A 22,584-nucleotide genomic window follows, 5' to 3' on the forward strand; every position below is an offset into this window, starting at 1 on the left:
TGATAGACTGTTCATAGTGCAATGTTTACCAAACCAAACTAAATGTACATACTTATTTTGCAGAAATGGAAACTCTAACATCAACACAATTACATAAATAAATGTTGTGTATCTATCAGTTAAATTGCATATAATTTACAGCTGAACGCTTCAACCTTTCCCAATCGCTGGTGCTCATTGGCCTCGGCTACACACACACAGACACACACGCACGCACGCACGCACACAAACACACACACACACACACACACACACACACACACACACACACACACACACACACACACACACACACACACACACACACACACACGCAGACACACACACACACACACCCTCCCCTGCTCCCGCCACTATAGCTAATCCAGCCAGGCCTGCTCCCCTGCTCCCCTGGGCGTAATTGATCCTCATATCATTAGCCATCAGCAAAAACCGCCCACTGCGCTACCACTAAGCCCAGGAGCCCGGCCAGCTGTAGAGAGCAGACTGGTCTCTGTGTCACCAAGCTGAGGCAGGGTTTTTTCTGTGTGTGTGTGGGGTTGTATCGTATCAGTGGTCTTTGCACAGGGCAGCCCCCCTGTGGCTTGTTTGGTGTCTCTTCTTACCTTTTTAATGAAGAGTTCGAAGTCTGCTCGTCTTTTAGTGATCAGCTTCATACCGCCTTCTGTCTGACCTGCAGCGTCGGACCATACCTGCTCTGCTTTTACCTATTCTGAGTGGTTTCTCTTTCATCTTCATCTGCAATGGTCAGAAGGTCAAGAGGGAGACGGACTTAGCAGGAGACGCGGGAAGGGGAGAGTTGGGGGGTGGGGGGGTTAGATCCGATGCCCCCCGCAGGCAGCTTTTCACGCAACTAACAGAGACTATAGCTGACTCGCGTCACTTCCGCGTGACCGCGTCCGCTCCTATAACATGGAGAGGCAGAGGAAGTGGAGCGTAGCGCTGGGCTCCCGCTTCGCCACCACCGCGACGAGGGGCCACCGGCTGCGCCCCGGCAGCAGGAACGGGGTGGAGGGGCTGTGTGTTAGTAGTCTGCTGGGGGTCCTCTGGCCTCATGCCGGGGGGCCGCTCGGGGACGAGGAGGTGGCCTGCCCACTGGAGCCGCCGCCGTCGCCTCCGCACCACCACCACCAGCACCGCCACCACCAGTTCCACCACGCTCACTCTCTGTCTCTCTCTCTCTGCTCCTGGTCTTCAGATGGTGGTAGTGAGGACCTGGCTGAACCTCGCTCGCCCAGCGTAGAGCCACACTTCAGCCACGCCGGCCAAGGTAAGACACGGCTCTGTGCCCGATGGGTTGGTTGTATTGCAAGTTTTCTGAATTGTATGTTTATATATACAAATGAGGCACTTCCTCATTAAATATGCGAACATTTGCATATATTGCCAAGTCTCGCATCACCAACATGGATAATGCCATAATCAAAAACTTGGTTTAATTTGGTTGATACATTCAAAAAGAAACTTTTCACAGAAGGGATTGTGTCCTCTTATCAGCCCATACATCAGGAAATACTGTCTACTGTCATACAAATATATATAAATATATAATATAAATATAAAATGTACTATAAACCTGGCTATGAATGACATATCAACAAATCCTTTTGTAATTCGAAGCAGGATATGGCTAGGAAGAAATGTGGAACGTTTGGTGTGTGTAGGTACTAGGGAAATGGAGTTCCAAGACTAAGTAAAATGCATAAAATCTAGTTTTTGAGAAAACAACCTCAAAGTTTTTGTATTGTAATTGTGATCTGTGGACACAATCAGACTAAATGAAGTAAAATAAACAACTAAGTGTGTGTTTTCGATATTTTATTGCCACTGGTTTGAAATAAGACATGTTGAAGAAGCAAAATATAACAAAAAGGCGATTTTCGGGGGTAACATCTTGCCTTAAACCGATCACAATCACCCTGGCGGCGCTAAGCAACGACAGGGCCCTTGTGACATAATGTTGCAGAAGGGCAGGAGAATTCTGACTGAAATAGTCAACCAATGGTATCTTATAGCCACAGTATCATGGCATTGATTGATTGATTGATTGAAAAGTTTATTAACAGATTGCAGAATGGGTACAGTACAGTACAGCTCAATACATACAATTGGATGCAGACCAGAGAAAGACTTTCGTCTTGTTTACATCAGGGTCCCCCGTTTTCAATTCATCATATGACACACACGACATACAGATAGACAGTACTGCTACATCTATACATTTATGACATACCAGATTTGCAAATACAGTACTGTTTGTGATACAAAAAGTGTCCAGAAAAAGAGTGTATATACATTTGACGTTGAAACTGTACATTGGAGGAGGTTGGGTAGGTGGGATGGGGTTGGGTGGGTGGGTGGGTGGGGCTGTACATTGGAGGAGTGGGGGGGGGGGGGGGGGGTAGGGGGGGGACACACACTGTATACTGTACATTGGAATACTGACAATCCATACTTGGTCATTTACTGTACAACTGGGTTAGGACATTCGTAGGGGCCAGTTTCGAATTGCAGTCTCCCGTAGGTGTTCTTTGAGAGTGTTTTTGAAAGTGGGTAGTGATTCACATTCCTTTACAGCTTTGGGTAGGGCGTTCCACATTGATGTGGCATAATTGCGAAGCGTGTTTAGTCCCTTGTTTGAGCCGAATCTGGGTTTAACATGATTTGTGGAGCTCCCTCTGGTGTTGTGATCGTGGTATTCACTGACCTTTGGGAAGTATTTTGACATGTACATGGGTACCTTGGTCGTGTAGTGTATCTTGTAGACCAGGCCCATTGCGGCACTGATCCAGACTAGTACCTACATGACCTGGTACCAAGATCAGCCCACATGGGGAAATGGGAAGTAGGGAAGGGGATACATTCACGCAACATGTAAACAACAACATTCATTTTGGACCCCCAATTTATTTTTATTATTATAAATTAATTAATCAATCATTCTTTTGGGGGGGGGGGGGGGGGGGCAACACTTTCCACAACTTTCTAAAAGCTCTGTGGATGTATTATTTAAAACATTTAGCTAGATACTCGATAGTATGTGTATCCAGGAGCTACAGTATATATGAAAAGAAACATTTCAAACCTTTATTTTTAACTGGAAAGGCAACTGATGTTTCCCTCATTACAGTCACGTCGAGTGTACATGCAGAAATATGCATAAAAGCATATAAAATCACACAGCATATAGCATCATAATGATAAGACAACAAGACGAGGCAAAGAGCAAGGATAACAAATCAACTAAAGCACTAAACTCTGCAACAGAGGGGAGAATATCAAGCTTTAATGACTGTTGGAGGTCATTCCATGAGCTAGAGGGGCATCATAGCAAAATGCTGATTTACCCTGTTCAGAGCAAACACGGGGACCTTCCAATTTGCCTTGTGAAAACTGACATTAAAGTAAATCACCTTCTTGAAGCACACGTACCTCAGCCTGCCTATTGGTATTTCCATTACCCATAATTCATCTTTCCTCCAAGCTGTTCCTCTAGATCTCCTCTCGTCTTTATGTTTCACTGCATGGCTCCTTGAAGACCTTTTCTTTTCATTTCTGTTGTTTTTCTTTTCTTTTGTGGGGGGGGAGTTACTTAATTGTTTATTACATGTGCCGTTACCGCAGAATAGTTTATGACTTCTGGAAATGGAGTCATATTTACAGGGAGAGAACAGTGAGTTTTTACGACCTTGTAATTCCGTCTGTAAATCTCGAGTTGTCTCTGTGGGGAGACGCGGCCGTGCACGCCGGAGAAAAGGGAGCGGATAGTTTACGAGCGACACGAATGTCAGAGCGACACGAATGTCAGAGCTCTCCGACGTGTCTCTTTCTCTCAGCATGCAGAGGCCCTGCAGAGACACACTCCCGCCCCGCTGTTCTTCTTTCTCTTCTGTTTGGTTGTTTTGCCAAAGTTTGGCCAGACACCACTAGAGAACAATAGACCATTGTTTTATAAAAAAAAGGGATACTTCACTAATTTTTTTTTCATTAGTCAATAGTCACACTGGGAGTCATTTCAATCCCAGCATAAAGTACTTGCACCAGTGTTTTTGGTTCTTGTGGCATGGACCTTTCTCACGACTGTCTTCTCCGGCTTGGGAAAATGTATCTGTTATTATACTAGCTTAATTTGTGGTTCATACAGGCTCTTTACAGAAGGTGAACCTTTCACTACCACACTATAGACGGTTAACCCTTTGGTTAACCTTCTGTAGTGTGGTAGTGAAAGGGTTGACCTTCTGTAGTGTGGTAATTAAAGGGTTAACCTTCTGTAGTGTGGTAGGGAAAGGTTAACCTTCTGTAGTGTGGTAGTGAAAGGTTAACCTTCGGTAGTGTAGTAGTGAAAGGGTTAACCTTCTGTAGTGTGGTAGTGAAAGGTTAACCTTCTGTAGTGTGGTAGTGAAAGGGTTAACATTATGTAGTGTGGCAATTAAAGGGTTAACCTTCTGTAGTGTGGTAGTGAAAGGTTAACCGTCTGTAGTGTGGTAGTGAAATGGTTAACCTTCTGTAGTGTGGTAGTGAAAGGTTAACCTTCGGTAGTGTGGTATTGAAAGGGTTAACCTTCGGTAGTGTGGTAGTGAAAGGTTGACCTTCGGTAGTGTGGTAGTGAAATGGTTAACCTTTGGTAGTGTGGTAATTAAAGGATTAACCGTCTGTAGTGTGGTAGTGAAAGGGTTAACCGTCTGTAGTGTGGTAGTGAAAGGTTAACCTGTAGTGTGGTAGTGAAAGGGTTAACCTTCTGTAGTGTGGCAATTAAAGGCTTAACCTTCTGTAGTCTGGTAGTGAAATGGTTAACCTTCTGTAGTGTGGTAATTAAAGGGTTAACCGTCTGTAGTGTGGCAGTGAAAGGGTTAAAGCTGGTTCATGTGTGCCTCTCACAGCAGCCAGCCGGGCCTCCAGAGGGACATGCCTCTGCCCACTGTCTGTTCATGGCTGCTGGTCTCTGGTGCTGTCTGTTCATGGCTGCTGGTCTCTGGTGCTGTCTGTTCATGGCTGCTGGTCTCTGGTGCTGTCTGTTCATGGCTGCTGGTCTCTGGTCTGTTGTCGAGAGACGCGCCGGGTGATCAGCTCATTCTGCAGGGGGAACAAACAGCCTCTCTCTCGTCTGAGAGTCTCCGGACGAGGGACACGGATGTTGTTTTTGTGTCTTTCATGTGTCTAGAGGTGGTGAGCTGGTGGGAGCTTTTCCTCACTGTGGGAATATATTTGTGAACAAAACAAATTCCAGAGATTGACTAACTGAATTTGTGTAGGTTTTAGGGAGGGAGGGGAGGGGGGGGAGAGGGGGAGATGGAGAGGGAGAGAGAGAGAGACCTTTTTTCTTTATTTAATTATTTCTCAGGGCTGTGACTGTCCTCTTTTCTTACCACACACTGGTGGTTTGGTCTGATTCCTGGTGGAGGGAATTCTTTGACTGTGTTAGCCCGTACTGGTCTGTGCTAGACTGTATTGGTCCATGTTAGCCTGTACTGGTCCGTGCTGGCCTGTAGCAGTCCGTGCTAGCCTGTACTGGTCCGTGCTGGCCTGTACTGGTCCGTGCTGGCCTGTTCCGGTCCATGTTAGCCTGTACAGGTCCATGCTAACCTGTACCGGTCCGTGCTAGCCTGTACTGGTCCGTGCTGGCCTGTACTGGTCCGTGCTGGCCTGTATTGGTCCGTACTAACCTGTACCGGTCCGTGCTAACCTGTACCGGTCCGTGCTAACCTGTACTGGTCCGTGCTGGCCTGTACCGGTCCGTGCTAACCTGTACCGGTCCGTGCTAACCTGTACCGGTCCGTGCTAACCTGTACCGGTCCGTGCTAACCTGTACCGGTCCGTGCTAACCTGTACCGGTCCGTGCTAACCTGTACCGGTCCGTGCTAGCCTGTACCGGTCCGTGCTAGCCTGTGGTCTATTATGCTGACAGAGGATGTAGAGAGGGCAACATACTCTGGTACAGTCGATGTGAACAGCATGTGTCGCCTGCAGTCACTGTGTCAGGTCAATACCAGCAGATACCGTAACACTGACACTGCTATTGGCTATCAGCGTAACGGCAGGTCATAGCTATCAAACACAGCGTCCTCAGTGCAGCTTCAATTCATTACACTACAGACTGGTTCATTCCCTTTTGAAAAGATCAACAATTTTTTTTTACATGTACAGTAACAGTTCGTATTGTTGTGTATTGGTGAAGGGCTGCAGGACGTGTGTCAGTTCCCATGTCAGGCTGAGCAGGGCTCTGTCAATACTACTATAGCAGGTCACTCACAGCGGCATCCAGCCCAATATAGGCCACCATAGGCTCAAGTCAAAAGAACGGAGGTCCATGGTACTCCGATATGGATTCATCTGGATGGATTCATCTGTTGTGAGGACGACATGTGATTATGACATTCTCCAGTGGAGTCCAGTGGCTGAGCTCTCGAGACACAGAACACATCAGTGAGTTTTAAGTCTGATTATCACACGTCCTCCTCACAACAGAACGATAGGATTCAGAGAATTTTTTTTGAAATGACCCTTTAAAATAGAGCTGGTGACCTATAGGGTGGTGTAGTCTGACGTCACTTTAGTTTCCCGCGCGGTCCACTCGTATAGGGATTTATCATTGCGAAAATGTATTATCGGCTATTGTAATAATTCTGCCTCATGAACTTTGGCAAGCTTTCCATTTTTGCACAAAAATGTTTCCCTTCTATCACTAACATTATTGTTTAAGCATTTCTGGTTGAAATAAAATTATACATAATTATTTAACGATTAATTGCAAATTGTTTCATGTTGAGCTATAGATTGTGGATGAATACACACAGAAACGTATACCATGCTAATGTTCATGCTTTATTTGTTGACGTAACCACTACACCTCCCTATAGGGGTTGTGTCTACGTAAGCCTACGTAAGGGCTGTAGGCTGAAGTACAAGCACAAGGTCGCGGCTCTGGAGAGTTCCAACATGATGAGGTTCGATGAAGTTTGAAATGATGTGTATATCATTTGTGTTATCCACTTTTTCTCCTTATTTTCTATTTTTCTCCCATCCCAATTTTGTATTTCCAATTCTCCTCTCCCCTGTCTTGAACGTTGCTAGACTATGCCTCCCACTGGTCGGCTGTAGTGAGGATAGAAGCCTTGCATCACGCGTGTCCCCTCCGGTACACGAGGAGGCAGCCTGTCGCATCTTTTCACCGCAACAGCTCGAACTCTCAGTGGCGAGGAGTAACGTGTGGGAGGCTCACGCTGCCCCTGATACTTCCTGTTTCCGCCGTACCGGCGTCACCCAACCGACCTGTAGGAGTCGCTGTCCACAACGCTTGTAGTCTTTTACCAACAGAGTTGCAGTTTACCGCGATCTGATTGGCCACTGACATTTCTCTCAGCGCCAATCGCGTGACGCCTAGTTCTATCACTGGTTAAGCTTGGCGACTCTTTCGAAGTTGGTTAAGGTTAGAGTTTGGTTTAGAGCAGGGCGATAGACCACCAGCCCTGATTCCAAACTCTAACCTTAACCAACTTCGAAAGAGTCGCCAAGCTTAACCAGTGATAGAACCAGGCTTTAGCTAGCTATCAGGCTGTTAGAGGCAGAAATAGGCGTAACGCGATTGGGCGTAGAGAGAAACGTCAGTGGCCAATCAGATCGCGGAACCCGAACGTGGAACTGCAACTCCGTTGGTAAAAGTCTACACGCGTCCACAACGTCCAATCCCCACCCACCGGCTTTCCCACCCTCTAACACTGCCAATTGTGTTAGTATGACGGCCGGCCAAGCCGGTAGCAACGGCGAGAGCTGGGCTCGATACCAGCATCTCCTGCGTTAGTGGCGAGCGCCTTGCCCACTGCGCCACTCAGCCGCCCTGTGTGTGTTATCTCTGTGTATACAAGTATGTAGGTTCTCTAAAGGCACACATGTGTGTTACATATTGGATAGTTGTTGGGGAAGAGGATCAGAGGAAAGGATAGAAAGACAACACTCTGGGTGTTTCAGCTCATCATGATATAGAGCTCTGGGTGTTTCAGCTCATCATGATATAGAGCTCTGGGTGTTTCAGCTCATCATGATATAGAGTTCTGGGTGTTTCAGCTCATCATGATATAGAGCTCTGGGTGTTTCAGCTCATCATGATATAGAGCTCTGGGTGTTTCAGCTCTGAGTGTTTCAGGTCATGATGATAGAGCTCTGTGGATGATCGATGGATGGAGAATAGAACAGGTGAATAATTGGTATGCATGTAATATAAAACACATATATACACACAAGGTAACAATAATATCTAGGCCAGGGTACATAAGAACATTTAAAAAATATATATTATAAATAGAGCTAAGGACAAAATCATTTTAAATAAATGCAGAAGTCAGTGGGGTCCCATGTCTGTACAAGCTGTCTTAACTGAAATCTACTTTGTGTGCACTATGGAGTAGATCTACTGTAGTAGTAGTTGGCGTAGTGGTTATTCTTTTAACACATGCTCCTCTCCTCCCGTCCTGCAGGTGGCAGCATAGACAGCGACTGTGCCTTCGAGGGAGACTTTGCCGTGCCCCCACTCTCCGTGACGGAGGGGATGCAGCACATCCGCATCATGGAGGGTGTGTCACGCTCGTTGCCCTCCTCTCCCCTGCTCACCCACCAGGCCGTCAGACTGCAGCCCGTCAAGAAGCTCACAGGTAGATGGACGGCAGCCTACACATATGCCTTGTCTCCACTAGCCAGGGTTTAGCCGTGCTGTGGCCTTGTCTCCACTAGCCAGGGTTTAGCCGTACTGTGGCCTTGTCTCCACTAGCCAGGGTTTAGCCGTACTGTGGCCTTGTCTCCACTAGCCAGGGTTTAGCCGTACTGTGGCCTTGTCTCCACTAGCCAGGGTTTAGCCGTACTGTGGCCTTGTCTCCACTAGCCAGGGTTTAGCCGTACTGTGGCCTTGTCTCCACTAGCCAGGGTTTAGCCGTACTGTGGCCTTGTCTCCACTAGCCAGGGTTTAGCCGTACTGTGGCCTTGTCTCCACTAGCCAGGGTTCAGCCGTGCTGTGGCCTTGTCTCCACTAGCCAGGGTTTAGCCGTACTGTGGCCTTGTCTCCACTAGCCACTAGTAGCCAGCGTTTAGCTGTGCTGTGGCCTGTCTGGTGCACAGTGAGCGCCTCCATTGTCTTTAGAACGTGGACAGACCTGGCTGGACCCTGGCTGAGACAGACAACCTGGCCAGACCTGAGTCAAAGCTGGCTGGGACTGTTATGTCGTCATGGTTTAGCTTGTGTGCCACAGTTGTTGGTGTGGATTTTGAAACGTTGCCTAGCAAACGGAGAGTTTACAAGAAACACAATGGAGACACAAACCCAACCATACCATACCATGTTAGACCATGGCTAGCTCTAGCCAGGCTAAACATAGCTAATGGAGACACAAACCCAACCATACCATACTGTACCATACTAGACCATGGCTAGCCCCAGCCAGGCTGAACATAGTTAATGGAGACACAAATCCAACCATACCCAACCATACCATATTATGCTAAACTATGGCTAGCTCCAGCCAGGCTGAACATAGTTAATGGAGACACAAACCCACAATTACTTGCAAACGGGAAATGAAAAGGTCGTTCATTTCTGCCATGGGCGGGGGGGGGGGGGGGGATGCTTGGGCATTATAACATTATAAGGGCTTGTTATAATGACGTGACCACGCGAGAGGTCTATAGAGACCTCGCAAGGAATCCTTGTATAGTACATGGCTGCCTGAAACAAGTGGTAACACAATTTTAAAAGAAAATGCCTTCATTTTTCAATCAATACTATCCTTGTGGTACTGTCTAGTTCAGCAGAATACCAAGGTTACCATCTGTGTGGTTCTGTGTAGTTGAGCAGAATACCAAGGTTACCATCCGTGTGGTTCTGTGTAGTTGAGCAGAATACCAAGTTTCAAGTTTCAAGTTTCAAGTTTCTTTAATAGTTGTCATACAGAAGTACAGAATACTTTTGTACAAAATGCTTCTTACTGTTGCGCTCCAGAGACTGTGCATGACAAGATAAGTATGAAATAAAAACATAGTAAAAAAGGTTACTATCCGTGTGGTTATGTGTAGTTTCAACAGAATAGCAAGGTTACCATCCTCATGGTTCTTTGTAGTTCAACAGGTAGAGAATGACATTACCCATTGGCACCACCTACAGTAGTGTCTGCATGCACTGTATCATACTTGTGATGTACTCTCAGAAAAGCATCCTCCAAATAGCAGATGGACGCAGGATTTTCAAGCCAGTGTTCAGAATTTACGTTGGAAGCCCTTATTATCACCACTGTGGTCTGTGCTCAGACCTATGGTACAACACACACAGCATCATGAACCTGGTTAGTTGGGTTGAATAAAATTGTATTCAACTGAATGTTGTTGTGACACTTGGGTTTCCTCTAGTTCATGACGGCAGTCACGCTGATCTCGTCTCCCCGTTAGCGGACTATTATGTTCCATTGTATTCAGAATGCATCATTTGCCGTCTCGTGATAGGTTGGGTTAAGTGCCACTTGCCCTTGTTGAAAACAACACAAGATTGCATCGACGTTACCTTTGTGGTTTGCAAAATTGATCGATGGATATCGTGTCCAGGCCTCGTGTTTCAATTAACCCACGCAGCCATAGCAATAGCTAAAAATAGCAAAAGCCCCTGTTTATTTTGATTAATTTACCCCCTTGACGAGACGTTGTGTTTACATAACAACAGAATAGTGAAATTGTAATAATAATCTCCACACTCATCTCCTTCACCTTATCATATTTACCTGTGTTCAGTAGTTTAGCCCTTATATATATCTGTCCACACAGACTTAGTTTGCTGATGGTCTCTCCTTGACTCTTTTCTGAACCTTGCCGTGACCCCAGAGGAAAACGTATTCACCAAATGAAAGGATCCCACGTTAATCCTGCATTAATAAGACATTATGAACACATAACACAGGACTGGAGTGGGTGCCTGTTCTACCGGTGGCTGCTAAGCTATAATCAGCTACTTGACTGTCAGGCTTTAAAACTGTGTAGGACCCAGGTCTAGAACTGCGCCCTGAGAGAGGGAACTGCGCCCTGAGAGAGGGAATTGCACCCTGAGAGGGAGGTTTGCCCTGAGCGGGAGTTCAAAGTGGGTATCAAACAGGAGGGAAGACTGTCAGGTTTTAAACTGTGGATGCCAAACAGAGAAGGTAAAGACGACTTTAAACTGGTAAACAGTAATCCAGAACTATTTTATTGCACTGTAAAAAAAGAAGAAGAAAATAACTGTTTTTATATGTCTGCACTTTATGTGCTCATTTCATGTCTATTCTATTCTACTACGTATTGCATTATTTTACTCTGTCTATTCTATCTTACTCTTTTTATTATTGTCTATTTTAAAAACTGAATCAAACCATAAACAAGGTGGCCTGTTGGGATGTTAGATCCTAATGTGAAAAACTGTGATTTTATGTCTGCACTTTATGTGCTAATTTTCCTGTCTTTTTTCTGTTGTGAAGCACTTTGAACTGCAGTTTCTGTATGAAAGGTGCTATAAAAAATTAAGTTGTATTATTATTATTATTATTATTATTATTATTATTATTATTATTATTATTATTATTATTATTATTATTATTATTATTATTATTATTATTATTATAATACTTATTCTGGGGAAGATGCATGAAGCCAGCCGTCATCCCTTCCAGCGTTCACACTGAAATTTGCAATCCCTGCAAATCACCAACAGCTTAATAAGATAAGATAAGATAAGATATTCCTTTATTGATCCCCTTGGGGAAATGCAGGCATCATAGCAGCATGGGGGAGGGGGGGGGGTACAGGTAGTAAAAACAAGCAGTGTAAACAATATAACAAGTCAATATAATTAACTAACTAACTCACTGAAATATACAGTATTCACATAAGGTGCAGTATGCATAAGGTAGTGTTATTGTCCTTTTTAGGTTCCTAGTAGTTGTAGTTGGATGTCTGGCCACAGTCCCTGACCACTGTTGTAGAGCCTGATGGCCGCTGGTATGAAGGACTGGCCGAGGCGGTTTGTTGAGTGTCGGGGGGGTATGAGTCTGTGACTGAACGTGCTTCTCATCTTGACTAGCTCGTCGTAGAGGGGGTGGGAGGGATTCTCCAGGATAGCAGCCAGCTTCCTTCTCATCCCCCTCTCTCTGCCATCACCTCTAGTCTGACCAGCTCGACTCCCACCACGGAGCTAGCCTTCCTCATAGCATAGCATGCCACAGCATAGAAGAGGACGCTGGCCACTACAGACTGGTAGAATGACTGCAGCAGTCTATTGCAAACATTGAAGGACCTGAGTCTCCTCAGGAAGAACAGCCTGCTCTGTCCCTTCCTGTAGAGGGCCTCTGTGTTGTCTGACCAGTCCAGTTTATTGTTCAGGTGTACTCCAAGGAACTTATATGACTCCACCACCTCCACCTCCTCCCCTCGGATGGTGATGGGAATCGGTGGGGGCCTCTTCTTGCCCCTCCAGAAGTCCACCACCAGCTCCTTGGTCTTACTGGTGTTGAGTTGGAGGTGGTTGCTGTCGCTCCACCCCACAAAGCTCTCCACCAGGGCTCTATACTCCTCCTCATCGTCATCGGTGTTGTAGCTTACGATGGAGGAGTCATCAGAGAACTTCTGCAGGTGGCACCCGCTTGAGTTGTGGCAGAAGTCTGAGGTATAGAGGGTGAAGAGGAAGGGTTCAAGTTCGAGTTTCAAGTTTCTTTATTAGTTGTCATACAGAAGTACAGAATACTTTTATATGAAATGCTTCTTTCTGTTTTGCTCCAGAGATTGTGCTAGATAAAACAAGTATAGTAAGTATAAAATAGAAGTCAAGTACGTAGACAAAAGTGTTCAATATATACATATATACAATGTACAATGCAGAGTAGAAAAGTAACTGAGTTACAATACAATATACTATATACTATACAGTACAATGCAGAAATGGGATGAGGTACAATTTAGGTACAATTGACAGTAAGGTGTAATGAGGTATGGGTTGTGATGATGGCGCCGCTCCGACCGGCTGCCTCTCTGTTCGCTCCGTCGAGACTGTGTTTACTTTTGTTAATATTTATAGTTTTTAGAGTTTTGTGCGTACCAACTGTTGGTGCATTTAATGTATATGACCGTCAGTCACTCATAGACATTGGATTACGGGAAACTTACCAACTGGATTACTCGCTGGATCAGCTTTCCGAACCACATCAATGGCCTGAAGAAATTCTCCGGAGATTAGGACCAGATCCTTTGTTCCCAGAGCCCAGGAAAAGACGACGAGGAAAGAGGGCTGGGATCCGTAACAGGCTGAGATCCAGACGCCACCGTACACCACTGCCCAGTATACTGCTAGCCAATGTACAATCAATTGACAATAAACTGGATGACATCCGAGCAAGGATTCAATATCAAAGAGACGTTAGGGACTGCAATGTCCTCTGCTTCACCGAAACATGGCTCACACCGGAGGTTCCAGATCACGCAATTCAACCAGCGGATCACTTCTTTATCCATCGCAAGGATCGGTCATCAGAGTCCGGTAAACAACGTGGAGGAGGTATTGCCTTCATGTTTAACAAAAATTGGAGCGATCCAACGAACGTGAAGGAATTATCCAACCACTGCTCCCCAGAACTGGAATATATAACCATCAAGTGTCGTCCTTTCTTCCTCCCGAGGGAGTTAACGGCGATCGTCCTGATCGGAGTGTATATTCCACCGCAAGCCAGCAACAAGGTTGCGCTCTCCAGACTACACGACGAGGTAAATAGAATACAAGTGGCTAACGTTAACGCCGCCATTTTAGTACTGGGAGATTTCAATAGCGCCAATCTGAGAAAGGTATTGCCTGACTTCTATCAGCATGTGACTTGCAACACCAGAGGCGGTAACATCCTAGATCACTGTTACACGCAATTTAAAGGTGGCTACAAGGCTCATTCTGATAGTGGCTTTGGTAAATCAGATCACGCGTCAATTTTTCTTTCACCAAAGTACAAACAGAGAATTAAAAGTACTCCCGTAGTCTCGCGAGAGGTGCAGAAATGGGATCTGACGTCAGAAGAGACGATCCGGTCAGTGTTTCACTACACAGACTGGAATGTGTTCCGCGACACAGATAACATTAATGTCTACACGGAGACAGTGCTGGACTATGTTTGTACTAGGGTGAAAGAAACAATCCCCACTACCAAAATGAAAGTTTACCCAAATCAAAAACCCTGGGTAGACAAATCCGTCCGTGAAGCTCTGAGAGAGCGCACCAAAGCATACAATGACGGCCTAGTGGCAGGCAACATGAATGACCACAAGGTGGCGCGACACAACGTAAGGAGGACAGTGTCAGAGGCCAAACGGCGCTACAGGGATAAAATTGAACTCCAGTTTGAACAAGCTGACTCTAGAGCTATGTGGCAGGGGCTCAAAACGATGACAGACTACAAAGGCGCCTCCCTCAAACTGAACAGTGACATCTCCTTAGCAAACGACCTCAATACCTTCTATGCGAGGTTTGATGCTGGTAATAACAACACCAGCTCACAAGCCTCGGCAATGGGGGGGGGGGGGTCGGCTGCTGATGGAGGCGCAGTGTTCAGGGTAACAGAGCATGAGGTGAGGCGGACCTTTAAAAAAGTGAATATCAGGAAGGCAGCAGGTCCGGACGGCATCCCCGGCCGCGTCCTAAAAGTCTGTGCCGACCAACTGGCCCCAGTATTCACTGACATATTTAACCTGTCCTTAGAACAGGCTGTCATCCCCACCTGCCTGAAGAAGTCCACTATTATCCCTGTACCCAAAAAATCCAAGCCTGCTTGCCTCAACGACTACCGCCCTGTAGCTCTCACCTCCATAGCCATGAAGTGCTTTGAGAAGCTAGTAAAGGGCTACATCTGCTCCTCCCTCCCCATCAACATGGACCCCCTGCAATTTGCATACCGCCCCAACAGGTCCACGGAGGACGCCATATCCCATGTGCTGCACACAGCAGCATCACACCTGGACAAGAGGCAGGGGAACTATGTGAGAATGCTATTCATCGACTACAGCTCGGCATTCAATACCATAGTCCCCTCCATACTCATAGCCAAGCTCAGGGACCTGGGCTTGGGCTATGACCTCTGCCAGTGGGTCTTGGACTTCCTGACTGGCAGACCCCAGGTGGTGAGAGCAGGCAACTGCACCTCCTCATCCATCACCCTCAACATAGGGGCCCCCCAGGGCTGTGTTCTGAGTCCCCTCCTCTACTCCCTGTACACACACGACTGTGTGGCTCAGCGGAGTAGCAATACAATCGTCAAATTTGCTGACGACACAGTGGTGGTGGGCCTGATCTCTGCCAACGACGAGAGGGCCTACCTGGAGGAGGTCAAGGTCCTGGCGGGATGGTGCCAGGAAAACAGCCTCTCCCTGAACGTCAGCAAAACAAAGGAGATGATTGTGGACTTCAGGAGGTCGGGGGTCAAGGACTACAGCCCCCTCAGCATCGACGGGGCACCGGTTGAGAGAGTCAACAGCTTCAAGTACCTCGGAGCCTACATATCCGAGGACTTGACATGGACCACACACATTAACAGTGTGGTGAAGAAGGCACGACAACGCCTCTACTTCCTCAGGCGCCTAAGGAAGTTCCAAGTCAGCCAGAAGATCCTTAAGAACTTCTACTCATGTACAATAGAGAGCATCTTGACCGGCAACATCACCTCCTGGTTTGGGAATAGCACTGCAAAAGACCGAAGCAGACTACAAAGAGTGACACGTTCAGCCGAACGCACAATTGGAGGGGGGCTCCCCACCCTCCAGAACATTTACTACAAGCGTTGCAAGGGCAAGGCTAAGAGAATCATTAAAGACTCCAGTCACCCGAACAACTGCCTCTTTGAACTGCTGCGGTCAGGCAAGCGATACCGGAGTCTCAAGGCGAGCACAGAAAGACTCAGAAGTAGCTTCTATCCCCAGGCCATCAGGCTGCTAAACGAACAATGAATGAACACTACACAACAACAACCACCAAACGCACATAGCACACACATCCACACGCACACACTCACTTTAAACAAACACACTGTAGCACCCACTCCACACACTTTATAGCACACACCCACTTTAAACAAACACACTGTAGCACCCACTCCCCACACTTTATATTTATGGATGAAGGATTGCACTACAACTCGTACACCTTACTGTAAATTGTACCTAAAATTGTACCTCATCCCATTTCTGCTTTGCACTAGATAGTACTGTACATTAGTACACTGCATAGTATTGTGTATTGTATATTATATGGTAACTCAGAACATTGTACATATGTCTATACCGAACACTGTGACCTCATTTTCTTCTTCTAAATTCATGCTATATTATGTTATTATGTTATTATGTTATTTGATACTATCTTGTCTAGCACAGTCTCTGGAGCGTAACAGTAAGAAGCATTTTGTATGAAAGTATTCTGTACTTCTGTATGACAACTATTAAAGAACTTGAACTTGGTTGTAGTGCAAATTATTTGCCAATAAATATAAAGTGTGTTTAGGTGTTCTAAAGTGGGTAAAGTGGGTGCTGCAGTGAGTTGTTTGTTTAAAGTGAGTGTGTGCGTGTAGATGTGTGTGCTGTGAGTGCATTTGATGGTTGTTACATAGGGCTAGATCCACAAAGAATGGATTGCACGGAGCAAGTTGCACCCTTACTTACAATTCATTATGAATTGAAAATGGGGGACCCTGATGTAAACAAGACGAAAGTCTTTCTCTGGTCTGCATCCCCTTAACAATTGTGTGTATTGAGCCGTACTGTATTCTACCCATTCTGCAATCTGTTAATACAATTTTCATTCAATCAATCACCGTGCAGATTGATTGATTTAATGAAAATTTGACAATTAACATTCCCAATGATAACATCAGGCTGGATGGATGAAAAATCTATGGATATTGCTAATAAAAGAAATAACGATTAAAACCAGAGTTTTCTCGGGTTTTCTCGGGTCTTGGCACTCAACGCATGGCGAGTTAACCCGAATAATCTCGTGGTTGGCACTGAATGGGTTAAGCATGAGCAAATCACTTGAGGGTTTGCATCATTGCAATGTAAGGAGGTTGCTCACCAACAAGAGCTTTGAAAATAAACAAATTCCAATGTTTATTATGCATCTCTGCAAGAGAGGACAAACCAACCTTATCGTACAGAAAACAATGGTGAGTGTCATGTTCTGTAATCCCTATGTATTTACTTGGACAATGGAATTGTATTGTCTTTCAATAAGTGGGTGCAGTTTCCCAACACTGTTGCAAGCGTCATCGCTGCTCAACAACAGGAGAAACAGTGGATAAAGGCAGCCACAGCCTTCTCCCAGGCCTACCACTGCAATTTTCAATCCCTGCTAATCACCCAAAGGCTCCGCTAATTGACAGGGCCACAGTGCCAAGAAGGGCTGCTTGTCTGAGAGCTGTGGTGGTGGTTGCATCCCACTCGCCCTGTCCTGTCTCAAAGCACTGGATCTTTGACCACCAGTCATTTCCCACCACAGTAATCTCTAACACTCTGAGAATGTGTACGAAAAACAGCCTCCATCTGGCCTCGGTTACACTCAGTGTGACTGTTGATTTTTTTTAGATCTGATTATAAAGATGTGATACTGTTGGCTCTCGTTATCAATGCTCTTTATCAACGCTCGTTATCAACACTCGTTATCAACACTCTTTATCAACACTCTTTATACTTCATGGCTGGATTGTGTCCACGTTACCTTTAGCTCTTTACCGCTTCATCGTCACTTCTTCATAATCACCCTCCGGTATGGAAACACCGACGGTCACTCGTGGACAGGCCCGGACTGGCCATCGGGAGCACCGGGAGTTTTCCCGGTGGCCTGGCCTGCACAGATAAAAAAAAGTATATAAAAAAATATATATATATATTTTTTTTTTATTATATTTTTTATTTTTTTGCCAGGCCATTGTTTCTAGTTGTGGTGGCGGCACGGCGCGATAGTTAGATAACCTAGGTGGGTGGGGAACAACCAGGATTTCACTGTCTGCGACAGAGTTGGAGAACTATCTGACTCTCTCTCTCACACACACAATGGAGCCGTGCTGCCGCTTGTGATTGGTGGAGGCGGGACCAGGCGATACAACTGATTGACAGCGGAGGCGGCGAATGGAATGGCAGATGGCACACCCACTTTTCTGAAAGGAGTTGTTGATTGATTGATTGATTGAAAACTTTATTAACAGATTGCAGAATGGGTACAATACAGTACAGCTCAATACACACAATTGTTAAGGGGATGCAGACCAGAGAAAGAATTTCGTCTTGTTTACATCAGGGTCCCCCATTTTCAATTCATCAGGACATATATGACATACATGACATACAGATAGACAGTACTGCTACATCTATACATTTATGACATACCAGATTTGCAAATACAGTACTGTTTGTGATACAAAAAGAGTACAGAAAAGGGAGTATATACATTTGACGTGAAATCTGTACATTGGAGGAGGTTGGGTGGGGTTGTGTGGTGGGGGTTGGGTAGGGAGGGGTTGGGGGGGGAAACACTGTACAACTGTTAAATCTGACATTACAAAAAACAATATGTGGTGGTTATGATTGGGGCTGAAGTTGAATAAACAATGTATGAAAGAGAAAGTCAAAATAATTCCAAGATAATTCAAAGATTACACACCTTTGCCACATTGGCTACAAACATAATCACTGCAAAGTTATCAAAAAAAATAAGAATCTGATCAGACACAAGGGTTAAGTTGTTGTTCCCTTTCTAATTTCCTCAAAAACATCTAGTCTAGTTAATGTGATCAATATTATTTGACAATTGATGCTTTTTGTTGGAAATTTCAGTCAGTTCATACTTTGAGCTAATTTTATAGTTAAAATGATTGAGACAACGCAATCTTCTGTCTTCGTTGTGCATGCATGCGTGTGCTCACCACATGCGATACATGTGTCACTATTCTGGCAGTGGCTACTGTTATTATAGTATTGTAATGAAAGGTCTGTTATTTAATGTTTGTGTAAAGGGCTATTTTAACCGTTGATGGGTAGTGCATCAGTAAAGTGAATATGGTATTGTGCTCTTGCTCTGTTTGAATAGGTGGAGAGAGTGGTTAACTGTATTATAATAGTAAATAGAAAAATATGTTGTGCTCTTGCTTTTTTCTTTTTGAAGGTGGAGAGTGTAGCATTGCTAGTGCCACAACAGTTTTATTTGAGGTTCATAACAGTACATTGTACTAAGCAATTGTTGGCTCATTAGTTTGTGATTCACATGCACTAAAATTCACCAGAATGCAGGAAATTAAGTCTTTGTAACAAAACATTTCCGGGTGGGGGACCCCCAGACCCCCCGCTTAAAAGGTGGCCTGATTGGGGCTATATTTCGCGCTATATCTCCCGGTATGAATTATTTCCCCAGTCCGGCCCTGCTCGTGGAGGAAAAACACAGGCCTCTTAACCCTCGACCTTTAACACTTTCAGTGCCACCAGGTGGCGCCAGAGTTAGCGCTTGAATGCCACCATCGGCGCCAATGTTAACGTTAATATCGCCTGATCTATGTTTTAAATTATGGCTATGTATCTAATCTGCCCGTCGCTTATCAAAGAATCATTTTCCAGTCAGTGCTGTCAAGGCAGATTGGTTTTTTATCGCTTCATTTCCGTTTGAGAGCATTTTGAAAAGCACCCGTTTTGAGGTAAAAAAACAGCCCATTCTGGGCCATTCTGTGATAATCGTCTTTTACTGGAATATTCCAGAACGTTGATATTTGTCGGCCTATTTATGAATCGTTTTCAAATAAACGCTAGATGATCAATATTATACGTACACGCACGTACATTCGAGGCGCGCGCTGATAATAGCTGCTTTCATTTCCTCGTCGATTTTACAGTGAAACCGATAGAGGACATTTCACAAAACAGCTTATATCTTCATCAAAATGAGTCTGATTATCCTAACACTGATAACATAGATTCCTTACCTGACATCAGATGGTATCCAACTCGTATATTCCAATTCCTGATCACCATTCAAAAAAATCGATAAGTGTAATAGATCTAACGTGATACAGTAGAATTCATGATCCGTGGCGCTCAGAGGATCCATAATGAACTGTGGTAACCCCGGCTGCATCAGTGGACTGGAAAATGTGGAGTACAGGATTTTTTCCCCCATCCATTTTCAATCCAATTCAGTCCATTCCAAAATCCCTTATGTCATCTGGGAGACGATAGGGGGCGCTTTTTTCCACATCTGATCGCCGGCGGCTCTCGGGTAGACTAGGGTAGGCTTGCGTGATGCAATATGATTTCAGATCGCTAAAAATAAAAAAAATAAAAAAATCCGAGAAATCTCGTGAGTGGCTTTCAACGTAATATTAATAATTCCGAGAAAACTCGTGAGTGGCATAGAAAGTGTTAAAAGAATCACACCTTTAGCCATTTTCCGAAAACTGCGATCTCAGTAAAAAGATATCCTTTTCATGTATTGTTCAAATTTGTTTTCATGAATATCATTATTAACTTCCTCACCATACATATCGAATATTTATTCATTTTCAGGATTTTAACAATTATTTTATTAGGGTTAGGGGGTTAGGGTTAGGGTTACTAACACTAACCCTAACCCCATAACCCTAACCCTATAAAAATAATGCACAAACTACCTCTTGGAGGCCTCATCCATCCTTTTATCATGTTACTTATGAATCATTCTAATTTTATACTGTACAGGCTGTGTATTCAAAATATTTGTTTAACATGAGAGTCAACCTGTTCATTTCTGCGACTAGGGTGGAAGGTGTGACACTTTTATTCTATGCGCTTAATAGTAAAAAAAAAATTATTTAAAATAATAAAATAGTCCAAGTCCAAGATGTGATACTGAGCTACTTTCCTGGCATATACATAAAATATAGCCAACGCTATCCACAAACACACGTGAAAGAAAGGCTATTTGACAAGAATTGCGACAAGGGTGACTGGAGGGTTAAGATTTCCCGACCCGACCCTCAACTGAATCAACGATCAACAAAGATCATCTCAGATCGTCTCCCGTCCTGCAAAACCACCTTGTTTCACTTTCTTCCCTCAGGGGGGCGTTATCAACTCAGGTCACCCACAGGCTTTAAAAACAGCTTCTTTCCTGCAGCAATACGAACGCCATACTCCCTCCCTGTGTGGGGTTGTGTGTGTATCTGTCTCTTGTCAATGGACAGACTGTGTCTGTACCTCTTGTTACAGTAAACTGTGTCTGTACCTCTTGTTACAGTATACTCTGTCTCCCTCCATCCCTCCTCTCTATCTATCTATCTCTCTCTCTCTCTCTCTCTATCTGTGTTTCTCTCTCTCTCTCTCTCTTGCTCTCTCTCTCAGCGTCTGTATGAGAGACTTTTAAATAGGCCTTGACTCAGCAGTGACCACTAGGGCGCACCAGCATTTCACATCAGCCTGATCATTAAGCGTCTCTGTTGTTTCTGTGGGGCCCCCGTGATTTTCACATCACTCAGAATGATTCATGTTCTACTGTGTCGTCCGAGCGCTGTGTGTTCGGAGGGGAGATCAGCCTATTGACCGCGTGTGTCGCGCTGGAGGAGATCAGCTATTGACCGGGTGTGTCGCGCTGGAGGAGACAGCTTTGTCTGGGTGACCCGACTCAGAGGAGGCTGTAACAGAGAGGGAGGCTTCAAATGAGATTTCATATTCAATCTTCTCTCTCTCTCTCTCGCTCTTGTCAGTGTCCTCCACTATCTGATTTATACAAAGTGTCGTCTCATAACCTCATAACCAGCTGATTTATCTCTTTACAGTATAATACCAGCTGATTTATCTCTTTACAGTATAATACCAGCTGATTTATCTCTTTACAGTATAATACCAGCTAATTCATCACTTTACAGTATAATACCAGCTAATTAATCTCTTTACAGTATAATACTGTAATAATAATAATAATAATAATAATAGCGGACTGGTTTTGTTGTTTTGATCATGGACTCTTGCTCTGATAACTATTTGTTCTGATTTGTGATTTTAATTCTGTATTTTACTGTTAATTTTATTATTTATTTTAGAAAAGCCTCAATGGACTAGTGTTGCAAACTAGCACTTGTGCTATAAACACGCAAAACAACGCATCGCTATTCCCCGTACCTGGCTAACTGAGTTAGCCAGATAATTTTCAGCATAGCTTGACTTAAGCCAGACATTTCTGTTCCCCGACGTCGGATTTTCTAAGTCGCTATGGCAACAGATAGAAAGGTTTGAACCTGCTCCGGAGCAGGGTTTAGTTCAGTTAGCTGGATGAACCATGGCCACACCCTCGCAAATAAATGCCAGCTCCCTTCCTGAAATAATTATCACAGTGTAGATCCCATTATACCATTCTGAATTATGTTTTTGTGCTTCGTTTTCCTAGAGGGGGCTTTTGAAATGTAAAATAATAGACCTAAAATGCTGATACTAAATGTACTTTGTCCTAAATAATGCACGTCATAGTTATACGGATACGGCGCTTGCGATCGCGACACACACAGTTATTTTAATAACGGACTAAACGGATCATTGCAAATGTGAATC

The 22,584-nt window shown here is 44.7% G+C and overlaps 1 protein-coding gene across 1 annotated transcript in view; it reads left to right on the forward strand.

Annotated features, from left to right (window-relative positions):
• Positions 1-22,584, forward strand: part of LOC311242055 (protein TANC2-like) — a gene marked incomplete at its 3' end in the record, with an annotated part of 454,715 nt that overhangs the window by 280,463 nt on the left and 151,668 nt on the right. Inside the window, exons 3-4 of the mRNA XM_084331008.1 lie at positions 1,199-1,270; positions 8,472-8,645. Of these exons, the coding sequence (XP_084187134.1) occupies positions 1,199-1,270; positions 8,472-8,645 (246 nt within the window). The remainder of the gene's footprint in view (positions 1-1,198; positions 1,271-8,471; positions 8,646-22,584) is intronic.

The sequence above is a fragment of the Notolepis coatsorum genome (assembly GCF_963971535.1).
Source record: "Notolepis coatsorum genome assembly, chromosome: 15".
Taxonomy (NCBI): Eukaryota; Metazoa; Chordata; class Actinopteri; order Aulopiformes; family Paralepididae; genus Notolepis; species Notolepis coatsorum.